Source organism: Copidosoma floridanum, unplaced genomic scaffold (genome assembly GCF_036245765.1).
Source record: "Copidosoma floridanum isolate Cflo_tuat_1 unplaced genomic scaffold, Cflo_Japanese_pri ptg000029l, whole genome shotgun sequence".
NCBI lineage: Eukaryota > Metazoa > Arthropoda > Insecta > Hymenoptera > Encyrtidae > Copidosoma > Copidosoma floridanum.
In genome coordinates, this window is record NW_028321906.1 from 9,442,261 (window position 1) to 9,454,934 (window position 12,674).

Here is a 12,674-nt window from a genome sequence, read left to right on the forward strand (position 1 = left end):
GATGCGGTTTGGGTTCGGGGCGTGGTTGGATGAGTTATTGTCACCGATCGCGTTTTACGATTTTTTTTTGCAAACGGGAATGGAGAAATCTTATTCATTGCAAACAAATAGATAGCAATTTTAATCAGTGACATTGAAAAGTTGTTTTTTGAAAAAAGGCGTCCAATCGTGGAACCGAAAGTACTCGCGAAAATAAGGCACTGATTTTTCAATCGGACAAAACTCCATCCGCTTCTCTCGCGCTTGGCTCGCTTACCTTGGGTCGCGGGAAAAAAGAGAGAAGTGCTGCATGCAGTCGAGGTCAGCCGCATGCGTCTGCGGTACTTAAAAGTATCTCGATACGATAGGAACTGCACTTCAGACGCAGTGTAGTTGATGTCTTTTTTTTCTCAATCAACGAGTGGCAGGCACTACTTACTTTTTGTTTTCTCCTACAGCTCCGATTGACGATCTCTTTGTTCAACTTTACAAGGCTGATCGGACGGGAGCTCGAGCGTAACGCCATGCCGAGTGAAAGTACCATAAAAGGTTCGTGCTGGTTCGCGAGGCGTCCGACGTGCGATTGAAATTTCGATAGACTATGGACACATATATGTATACATACATACATGGTCGAAGGATCGTTGAATTTAGCTTTAAATATACTTGGTTTGTGGACTGGCGTTATGATTACTGTTCACCCGCTTTTCGTTTTATGGTTGGTCTATTAGGAAAATCAATGATCGATCGATGGTGTGTGCGTAACTAACCTGGCTTTTAGCTCTCATTTCCTTTTTTGTTTTGAGACTGGCGTGTTAGCGGTACAAAGTTCTTGAGATAAAAATTTCAGCCGACAAAGCAAAAAAGTATGATGTTCGAGTCATTTGCGCTGTTGTAACTCTGTACTTTTTTTTCTTGACCAGCAAAAAATTCATAAACAAAATCAATGGTCCGATTCTGGTTCATTTTCAAGCTGTTGTTGTTGGTTGATTCTTCAAGCTGTTGTTCATTTTTTTTTAGTTGAATTATTTTGTTGGACGTTTTTGAAACTGATGAATAATAATTATTTTATTCAATGAAATTTTTTTTCAGACAGAAAAGGAAAGAAATTTCAAGAATATTTAGACATCAGTAAGAACCTAACTTAGTCCGATGATTTTACACATCAACGAAATATTAATACATGGCGTATTTTATGAAGGAATTATTATCATCAATTTGAGATTTCTTACGAAAGGTGATTGAAACTATCAGAATTCAAAGATGGAGAGAAAAAATGAAGCTTGAGGTAGGATATAAACTTCAAGGCTAGTGTAAAAAAAATTTATCTTTTACAATGTACAGTAAATTTTTTACAAATGTATCGTCATGCTGTTTCATTTCGAGATTTTATTGACGTCAAAAAACTTGACGGATGCAAGATAAATCTTGTAAGAAAATCGAGCTAACATACTGTAGGGATACTTTTTTTTATGAACTTGAACCTTGTACTTTTTTGATGACCGTGAATTGATCCATGGATCCCCTCGGCCCATATGGAACTTCAGTGGTGGCTTTGACACTACGGTGGATAGTACAAAATATCAATTTTTTTAGGAACTATAAATGATAGTTAACTAATGACAATATTATGTCCCACATCCACTCCCCCTTCCAAAACGTTTCACAATAATTTTATCGCTGTCTAGTTGGATATAACTTGACTATACCCTCCTATCTTGCACGTTAAATCGGTCGAACGAACAAGTAGCCCGACTACTGCTAGACAAGACCTGTGCACTTCCGGACACAGCCAAACTAACAAACGGAAGGTGAGATAGATACACTCTCACACACCTCGATGGGATAACTCGATCGACGAACTTTTGGCCGAAGTTCTGCTACTTGAATCCAATTTTTGAGATCGTCGATACACCTCCAGGAGGCCGTGCAAAGACACCGAATTTCCGCGGAGCCGGTTCGAAAGGTTGCGACGGCGGGAACGACGGATCGAGCACCTAAAATGACAGTTTTTAACAGTAAGTATTCGCTGCGATTGCGTTTGCTAGTGCTGTACCCGTGAGCATAGAAAAGCATAGCGTACTTTAATGTTTTCGAGCGAGTCCTGTGCAACATCAGCTTCATCGGGTAGCTCGCCCTCGATGACCGCGATTCTCTTTGGCGATCCTTCGGGACAGTTTTTCCAAAACTTCCACTGAAAAAAATTAAAATTTACTAAAAAATTATCGGGGTGGCTGGTATCATGTCCCTCTACCGATTACCTTGGCCAGGAACCTTTCCAGGTCGTTGAGCTTGTCCATCGTGGTAAGTAGATCCGAGTTGAGCTTTTTGATCTAAAGAAAATTTCCACGGTTATTTCGATCGAGTGGTTATGGTGTACAGGCTCTTATGGTGTACTTACCTCGTGGTCCAGCTGCGAGGTCGTCAATTTGTGGGCTATTTTCTGAAAACCGAATAGTATGTTACGAATTAAATATGTTTTGGTTTCTGTAAGCTTACCGCTTTTCCGACGACTTCGTCGTACTCGTTTCGCTTGTTCTTTAGCTTGATGATGTCATGTAGCCTCTAGACGCCAAAAGAGAAACATTTTCCTGCTTTGAAAAAGAACCACTGACTAGTGCATAATCGTAAAACTCACCGATTTGTTCTTCTCGACAGTCGCTAGCATCTCCTGGTTCTTTCTCTCTATTTGCTTGATAACCTAAAAGCACGCGACGAGCAAATCAGTAAGTGGTTAAGAGGATGGTAGGGGGTGGAAAGACTGTTGCTTACCTTGTGCGCGTACCAGACAGCAAAGTAAAAAAGTATGTACATAAAGATGCACACGAAAACATTGTCCAAGACGTACTCGCGAATAAACGACTACAAGGTAAGGGAAAATTTTTTTTAGAGACACCAAAACTTGGAGTATAATATAAGCTATGCCGCGTAAAATAACCTCGTGGTCGAAGATGTCAATGAACTTGAGCAGTGGAAAGGACTGGCCGAAGGAGTTTTGCCGGTTACTGTACATAGTTTTCACCGATGTGATAATCCATGGAAGAAGTTACCTTAAAAGTATACGTGTCTACGAGGTATCTATGCGTTATGAAAAAAAAAAAAAATGTATATATATTTATAGAAAGCACGCCAGTTTTGCGCGTGTGTGTATATTATTGATTTGCGAACGCACGGAAGGTTGTCGGGAAAACAATTGAAAGAGCAAGTAAATGCGCATTGTAATATTTACCAGTAAGTGTGGGTTATGTCATAGGTTTGCAATTGGTCGGTTGTTTATAAAAAGTCCTACAGTGACAAACATTTGCGATGCCCGTGCATGGATGTATTCCAAATAAGTGAGTGATGGATTTTTCAATGACAAAGTTGAATTGACGAAATATTAAACAGGCGTTCGCTAAAGTGTAAATGGTAGCATGCAATGTGTACTCGAAAGCGCGACTGTCAAGAAAGGCGGCTATTGGACGGTTTTGGAGTTTGAGCGTTCGTGACGTGAGCCAGCGACGGACTCTTTAATGCGCCCTTTTCGTGATCCTTGACTTTTGGCGCTTACAACGATGGTGCGATTGCGTGGTCATAATATTTTTGTTGTCAAGAGTATTTCGACAGGCTGATAAAGTGCTCTTATTTTTTGGCTGATGAATCGTATATTTTGCCGTAAGTGAAATTTTTTACCTCAAATGATCAAAGTACGATAAATTTCCAATTTTTTCTTTTTTTTTTTTGAACTCTTGCATTGAAAAAACAAAACCACATCATTACTTTCCATTGTAAAGCCATTGAGATTGAAACCAAAAACTCAGCCTGCGCATGCGTTTATAACCCACTGGCGAGCGATTAATCAACTATATATATACACAAAAAATCTCATAAACAAAAAAAAAAAAAAAACAAGTCTCCCGTGCATTATCACGTTCGAGAATACGCGAGTCTTGCACCGCAGCTCTTACTCCCGAATTATGGCACCCAAGTAAAACGGGAGAGAGTGTCCAGACGACGTCGCTGTGCTCGTAAAGCAATTTCGGCAGCCTTGCGCTGTTACTTATATATTACACAGAGAACGTGCGAAAGGCTGCGTGACAGCTTCAAGCTCTGTATCAGTTTACGAGACTCTCGCTCGCACGCGATGCGCGCATAACACGATAAGTAGTAGGATCCTTTTCGTCTCCTTGTGTTTTCTTAGCGCGGGAATCGCGTATTGTACCGTAGAATGTGTCGTGTGTTGTATATGAATTAAAGCCAGTATAAATACGTGTGTGTATTAGGGTAATCCGAGACAAGACGGAAGCACTGGAGGCTGTGACGCTTTGAGTTATAATACATATAAGAAACCTGTGTCATGTGCTTGTACAAGCGTCGTAAAGCGCGTATTTACTGTGTACTTGATTATACATGCGCATGGACCGAGAGAATGAAAGAGAATGGCCTTGAGCGCGTTAAACAGGAAAGTGCTTTAGATGGACGCTCGAGGAAGATGAGACGCTATCAAGTTTACTTCACGGCCATGGATAATTATTTTTTCAATGTCAGAGTAATGGCATGAAATTTCAGTTTAAATGAGGCCTGCGTTTCACGCTGAGTTTACGGAAGCAGCGAAGTTCCGTATATGGTATAGAATTTCGTCTGAAAAAGAAAATGCATTCGCGAGTCAGTAACTGGAAAACGTAGCATTTCGATTGCAATTTCATACGTTTATTTCGTGTAAGTATGACTTTATACGTCATTCATGGGGGGAAAAGCACAAGGTAAATTAATTACCATTCCCCCAGTGCGGAAAAATCTACAAAATATATTATCCGTGCAACATAATACGTATACAAGCAACGCATGAACACGTTTGTTTTATTAATAAAAGTGAAAATACGGTTACGAGAGCTCCGACGCAAACTGCGAAACATAAACATCATTTCAGGTATAAGTAATTATCGTGCTCATTGTTAATTCAGAGTAATTGGCTGTCTAATGGCCAGCCGGACCACGAGTCAGGGGGAGGGGTGTATATACAGTTTCTACTTCGGGTCATAGAGAGACACAAAGAGTATATATATGCACCATCAATTGGATTCGTCCCTTTCATGTGCTAATCTCTGTTTATTTAATCAAATACTAATACGCCAAGTGGATGCGCATAATGGCACGGAGCGACGACACGCACGAAAAGGTCTGCTCCCTCCTCGTCGACGCATGTGACAATATTGCGTTATGATGAGATTAGTCTTTTGAGATCTGACGCTCGGCTTGTCTATTTTATCAAAACACTTGTCAGGCATCGGCCATTTTTTTCCCCTTCCAACGGATACTCAAATGTTATTGAATTTGATTTATTTGTATGTTATGCTTGAATCCAGTGCGCTTCAGGCAACATGAAATTTTAAAATCATCAAACACAAGGAAAAAACTCACTACGCTCAGAGTAAATTCAAAAAAAGGCAAACACATATTGTATGCTGCTCGATCAGTTAATTAGCCAGAGCAAACGGAGGTTGATATGCGAGCAGTGAGAAAGAGGAGAGTGTATCTCTTGCACCCTTCAACTGTGCCCCTCGACGCAAAAAGAAGCCTGCCTGGCTGCGTGTTTATTCTGGCAAATCGGCCGGGAGTCACGTTTCTCTCTTTGAACGAAAGGCAGCGCAGTGGCAAAGACAAATTTGATAATGACGGGATTTGCACGTTCGGCACACTCGAGCGCCCTTCGTGCGCGCAAAAGTGAGAGTATACAGATTATGGAAAAGAGAGAGAGGACAGGTGCACGGGCACTTGTCGCTGGCTAACTAAATACGGGATGAGAGCTTAAGCTAAAGCGGCCACTGACTGTTGGCTGCTCTAGAGGAACAAGGGCGGGGGGTAGAGTGCGGCATGCATTTGCACTGCAAAGCAAACAACGGCGAATCAACTGTCAAAACACGGTGTCGATCCGTATATTACCGATTAGTCTGCGTTGTGGTCTCTGTTTTTTGGTGTATTGGTTACTAGGGCTCTCTTAAAATTATGCTTAACTGCCCTCTTCAATGATTGATTTTTCAATATAAATGTTATAATTATTGCATTCATAAATTTAAAAATAATGTAAGGAATACAAATTGATTGCCATTGAACCAATGGCTGTAGGTTTTCTTGTTTTTGATACTTTATTTATAAAAGAAGAATACTATCTATAGTCTAGTTTAATCGGAAGACATAGAAAATTTAGCTTGATTAATGATACAAATAATTACAAAAATGATGTGTATGAAAAGACAGTAGTGCTCTTTAAAATGACTTGTAAGACACTGAACAAGAAGTTATGATTTTTCTCCAATGTCACCCAAAAAGGTACATCCAAAAACCTTTGTCCAACTGAACCTCACAGGTTATAGGAACTTGGACGAATGTGGTAGATTCTGCAATTGTCCAAGTCAATTGATCGCTAATGCAATAAATCTTCTATCATTGATCATTGCACATATATAGTTTACACATCTACATCACAGATAGAAACAGAGCCCTCGAAGCAAATAAATAAGTGTTTTTTCGTCGCCCTCCACCCCTTTTTTCATCTCGACGTACGAGTACATAAGCAGAGGGAGGAGGCGCCTAGAGACGCGTCGTCGTCGAAGCTTGTGTTTATGTAAAACAACACGAGAGTAGGTATATCCCCTAGTGTCGTTGTAATATGTTATGCATACAAGCAAGCATACGCACAGAAACGAGCAGCTTCAAGAAGCTCAAAGAACCCACTTGACGCTTCAAAAGTGCCAGACGCACGTCGGCTGATTCATACATATACACGAGGCTGTTTTACATATGCGAAAAAGTGGCGCGTCTTGTGTTTTTGCTAGATTAGAAAAACAAGTGCTTATTGTAATGTTAAGAGATCGAAGGAGGAGACGAGCGTTTAGGGAGCAGGGATGGTGTGTTAGACGTACGGAAGTGATTTGTAGCGTAATGTAAATGAGGATGTCCCTTTAATGCTGTTTACTTGAAAACTTGTATTGAGAAATTAGATTTCGATTAACGAATTTTTTGATCCCATTTTTTTGCGAAATCAGATTAATTTTATGCCTATTTTTTATTATATTATGTCACGTTGATGTGCATCGTTGACTTTACATAGTTTTGCACGAAACAGTAGTTACTTGACTAAATATATAGTGCATCTGTCAGTAGTAGTTATTTGAGACATGATAATGTCTCATAATCGAGGGTCCTATAATATTACTCGCAAACACACTAGTAGTAAGTATTAGACGGTTTTAATTGGAGAAAAGCGATATTTAATTTCAGGGTTTGAGGAGCATTAAAATAGTTTGCTGTTTACTACTGGTAGATTAGCAATAATTGGTGGTGATTTTAAAGAGATTATCATTCAATTCACACTCATCATTAAGCTCAATAGTTTAAGAAAGTTGGATTCAATATGAAAACTAATTTTTCAAAAATCTTTTAATTCGTATGAGAAAAATTATATACTAGTTTTATAGATGCACATCTCTGTCAATAAGTAGTGACGTTAGCGCCCTTGATCATGTTACGTTGTCATGTCGCATTATAACTTACAGCTGATAGAGATTATGTAACAACCCGAGATTTATTTATCAGAGTAGAATTGACGTTTAAACTAAGTAGAACTAATATCGTTAAGCCATAGTTGTACTGACTGATCTACCAGTTTAGCAGTGACTTGAGATACAAAATTGATACAATTTAAACAGTTGACCGCGCAAAAATTAATAAGGAAATTAATCACTTTATCTTCACAAAAAATTTAAAAAGTTCAAATAATCCACGCAAATATCATCGACTCAACCGCAAATATATTTATCAACAAATACCCACGCGCGAGTGCCTCAGCACAAGGGATAATCACGATATTCACATGAATGTATACCCGGCAACAAAAGTGAGGGGTTGGTAGATAACTTTCTGCGCTTAAGATAGGCGTATATAAAATGAGCAGACTGCCGATCGCCCACCGTCAAATTTCCGCGAGAGAGAGCACTGTGTGAAGATAATGAGATCCCTGGCCTAAAACCCAGTCTAGTGCGATGTCAGTGCACCTTTCATAAGTTTCCTAGATGTGTACATGCGGTAGCGAAGGAGCAAATTAATGAGGGGGAGCCCAACTGATGTTTCGGTAACGAGGCGCCTTTTTATATAACGAACTCACGAAAACTGTGCACGCGTAAAATGCCGTGGTTAAGAAATTACAGTAGAGGGGACGAAAAAAAACAGAAAGCTCTCGTTGGAGGGAAAAAAAACTTTCGACGGAAAATGATGTGGTAATGGACAAAAAGAAGCAGAGGTGCAATGCTAGCTGCGGTGTTTCGTATAGAGCCAAGAGACCTGAAAGAGATCGTTAGGTGGGGGACTGGAAAAAAGGCTGTTTGCTGGGTGAGATAGAACGTCGAGTTAGAGGTCGGGACGAAAGTGAGCAATTTCAGCTTTAATCCGGATAATTGGACCGGTCCTTTTGGATAAATATTTTTTGGAGTTAAGAATATTCTATTTTGAGTTCGTATTGTAATGATTGTAGATAGGAGTGTCTGGGGTACCCTAGATCCGGTTGTCAACTTACCGCTTTAGACGAAATGAATACAAGTGATAAACCAACGGAATGCAGATCATGTATGATTTTGTATACATAAAAATATATATTCACGTGACCTATCAATACACTCTGCTGAACTAAATGCAAATGACAGAGGCACGTGTAGTAAGAAAAAAAAATCAGCAAAGAAGAAAAGCACCATGGCGGATAAAAAACCATGAATGATGAAGACTCAGCACGCACGGCAAAAAAGAGTGAAAGGTGCATGGGAAGGGTAAGAGGAGCGAAAAAGAATAAAAGGCTAGAAAATAATCCGCTCGTTTTACTGGGGCGAAGAGTATAAAGTGAGAAAGCAGATGAGCAGGAGGAAACGTAAGAATAGAGCAAGAGGGAGGGAAAGACAGAGAAAGAGGAGTTGAACTTGCTGCTGCGCCCGCAAAGACTTAATTATCTAATTAATTAACCTCAATCAGAATGATGAGTAATTTCTCGCTCCGCTGGCGCCTTTGGGGCCTCTGCTCTTGCGAGGCTGGCGAGAGATGCGGAGAGAGAACGAATTTCTTGTCACATTTGCAGCACTGTGTATATGTATATATAAAATCAGCAAAGGTACGCAGGCGGGCAACCGACTTACGGCTCAGTTCACGGCAAATCGATTAGTTTGCCGATGCCAGAGTGGGGGATGTGTGAGTAATGTACGCGTTCAATACGATGTACGTGCGCCTGTGTGTATAACAGGGTTAAATGCACACCCTTGTATTTTCTCCCTGCTGCTGTAAATGCTGTGGAATCTTAAATCAATTGTCATCTGTATCGTGTAGTTATGCGTCTTTTTAACTATGGCTTCTCTCTAGATGTAATTTTATCAACGTTGGGACCTCGAAGACAGCAATACTGATTCGGGCTGGTATGTGGTAAAAACTTACAGATCAAGACAATAAAACAATTTTTTTCATGGGATTATTTTTATTCGATATAAATTCTTTAACAAGTCGTAGATCAGACGATTTTTTTTAACCGTGATAAGTATTACGATTAGTACCTACACGGGAATTTTATTCGAAGTTTTCGATTAAAATTTTCACTTGACTTATACAAATAATATAAAAAAATTGTAGTACTCTAAACGTAACTCAGTATTTTAACGTACATATTCTATCAATATCACGAAGATCCAATGTAGATATTTTTGCATTATTCGTGGTAAAACAGTATATCTGAAATTCAAAGAGACTATTGAGGCGTGAAATAAGCTACGTCTAAGAGAGAATTTTTTTCCACGCAAGCAGGAACAAAAAAAACGGTGCGCTGGTAAAGAGATCTTGTAACTAAATTTCCTGCCAAAATGAGAAAAAAAAATACGTAGAATTGGGAGGACAATAAAAATGGAGATGTAAACACATATTTAATGAAATCTTCATCCCCTAGGCTGTTATAAAACGATGAAAATGTAATCGCAAAAAGGAAAACACGAGTACAATTTATATACTCGCACAGTAGCATCACCAAAACTGTTTCCACCTTTACTTCGGCTTTGAGTCAGGTATTTTTTTTATGGTTCCAAGCAATCATTTTGAGATGTTTACCTTATGGAAAAACGTACCCATACATCGTCCAGTAATAATGGGAAGATCTGGGTGGATAAATATTTCTACTTATACGATTTGTATACAATAAAAGTTACAATGACCCATTTGCTGTATTTTATGTATATGATAAAGTTGCTCTTGCCATTTTCTTCCAGGGACTGATACGAAACGTGATCAGTAGCCAAGATGATGTTGATAATGGTAAAATTTTCAAAAAGTAAAGCTACTCTGAGACGCAAACTCCAAAACTTGATTCAACTAAAAAAATGTTTTCTTTCTTTAATTACTCTATCTTTTGTAAGATTAGTAATGAGCTGTCCTAGCAAAATAATAAGGTCAGTTATAATATGGTCGTAAAGTGGCACCCAAGTAGAGGCACTCGTTGAAAGTAATAAGGCCCTTTTGATATATACTTTTCAAGCTTATTTTCTATACTGAAAAGTAAATGCAGAGCTCTTAAAAACAGATACATTTCAGAAGATATAAATTTTTCATGATCATTGATTTAGTTGTATTAATTATAGCTGCGTTAATGATAAAATTATGTAATCAATTATATTTTATCCAATATTTGATCAAAATAGAAGCTAAAGTATTAAATGTCTAATTACAGAAGTTAGAAGGATCTTGCAATCTAATTATTAGTCTGTAATATTGTATACATAATAATATTTTACAATCTGACGTCAGTAAAAACTTGTCATGAGTTGAAACACTGTACAAAAGATTTAAAACTAACAAATTTTTTCATCTCGAATTTATTATTACACCAAATATTTCAAGAAATGTCATCTTACGGTCAACAAATAGTCGTCCACAGTCATATGAAAATAAAGATTACGAAATCATTTTGGGATTACACATGGTTGAGTCTTTAATGCGAGAAAGATCAGAAACATGAAAAAACGTACCCTTGCAGAAACAAGAGCAGTTCAGCATCAGATCAACGCGGCATTATTTCACGCTTCAGCGCGGTATCCTAACAGCAACAGTGGAGATTCCTTCTATTGTCGATCGTTAGGGGAAAAAATTCCAGATGTCTTCATGAGCTCGAGCACACTTGTATCAGACTGAACGACACCGACGGAAAAAGATCTGGTGACGAGGCGGCAATTAATCAGAGGAGTACCGACCTAACGCTACCCTACCCCAGCAGAGACCACTCAAATTAATTTCGAGTTTCTGTCCCCTTCTCTTACTCCCTATCTGTCATGGCTATATTTCGCACGGACGACTGTCGAAAGAGAAAAGAGACATTGGGACTGACCCCCCGTCTTCCCCTGAACTCTACTCTTTCGCATTTCTCTACTTAAATTATAATAATAAATATTATTGTTACTGTACTCACGCAACAGTAACACAATAGCTTTCTGATTCTTACGCGCTTAGCTGATTCTTGATTGACACGACCCTTGTGAAACTTAAAGCTACTTGATAAACATCTGCACAAAGATGTACGTATGTGCATGTACGAGTGTGTGTGCATATGTGTGTATGTTAAAAGGATGACAATCTCTGCTGGGTTCTGGCAATTGACATACAAGTAGCATGGTTCAATGGCTTTTCGGTTCAATATTTTTTTTTACTAAGTACGCAGTTGTCATTAGATTTTAGGCATTTACTCTGCGGAAATACAGGAATTTCAGCCGGTTTTTGGTTGAAATTATATCTAACCATCGTCCAGAATGCCATAAAAATGAGCCGTCAAGGTAAGATTAATAGTCATACTGTAAAGGTTAAACAAGTTTCTAGGTAATTTAATCTTTAGTCACTCAGTCCTACAGGATTTATCAACGTTGATCGGTTTTCAGATCTGTTTGTAAACACGAGTATTTAGTGTTCAGTTAAAGATAATCTGCGCTGGAAGAACATTTTTATTTATATTTTTTTTTTTTTTGATGCAAAAAAAATTTTTTTTATTGCATTTATTCCGAGATACTGGCCAACACATTATTGATAAGAAACATACATATGCATTTATAGCTTCAAAAATTTTTGTTTGTCCATAGTTTTTAAATACATTTTATACTGAATAAAACAAAGGAGTGTAATATAAAAGCATTCTTACCGAGTGGAATTCAATAAATTGAAAATTAAAATCATAACGTATATTTTTTAGTTCTCCAAAAGATTTTTTAATAGTTTATAGGAAATACTGTGACATTCAAACTCATAAAAATTCTAAAAATTTGAAAGCAGAAAAAAATTTTTAACCGTTTAAAAACGTAGAAATGTAAAAATTAATAATCAAAACAAAAAAAATTATTAATTCCTTCGAGCCGGATTTGAACCAGCGACCTATGGATATCTGATTGTATAATTTTCCCACTACAGTCCACCGCTCTACCAACTGAGCTATCGAAGGCTTGTGCTCGCTGGCCACTTATGAATGTAGTTTTGCCGAGAGTATCCCCTCCTTCAACTTACTTTTGCTTTGTAGCGTGTGTAAGCATCTTACAGGGGCAATATGTTATTGTGTTGTATCTTGCTCACATTTCTATTATACCTGACAATAGATTATTTTAAATCCATACTTGGAATTAAGTATCAAGAACAAGGTTCTACGTTTATAAAGTGCTTTT

At 38.3% G+C, this 12,674-nt stretch overlaps 1 protein-coding gene and 1 non-coding gene across 2 annotated transcripts; both read right to left on the bottom strand.

The window, feature by feature from the left end:
* Nucleotides 1-1,859: 1,859 nt before the first annotated feature.
* LOC106644681 (uncharacterized) lies at nucleotides 1,860-2,992 on the bottom strand. Its single transcript, XM_089596107.1, has 8 exons — nucleotides 2,918-2,992; nucleotides 2,752-2,841; nucleotides 2,618-2,680; nucleotides 2,479-2,544; nucleotides 2,381-2,422; nucleotides 2,241-2,312; nucleotides 2,063-2,173; nucleotides 1,860-1,976 (listed from the first exon to the last, which is right to left on the bottom strand). Exons 1-8 carry the CDS (start codon nucleotides 2,990-2,992, stop codon nucleotides 1,860-1,862), a joined length of 636 nt encoding a protein of 211 aa, XP_089452233.1.
* Nucleotides 2,993-12,362: 9,370 nt separating this feature from the next.
* Nucleotides 12,363-12,457, bottom strand: TRNAY-GUA (transfer RNA tyrosine (anticodon GUA)). Its single transcript has 2 exons — nucleotides 12,421-12,457; nucleotides 12,363-12,398 (listed from the first exon to the last, which is right to left on the bottom strand). It is a non-coding gene; the product is annotated as a tRNA-Tyr (tRNA).
* Between the last annotated feature and the right edge of the window lie 217 nt (nucleotides 12,458-12,674).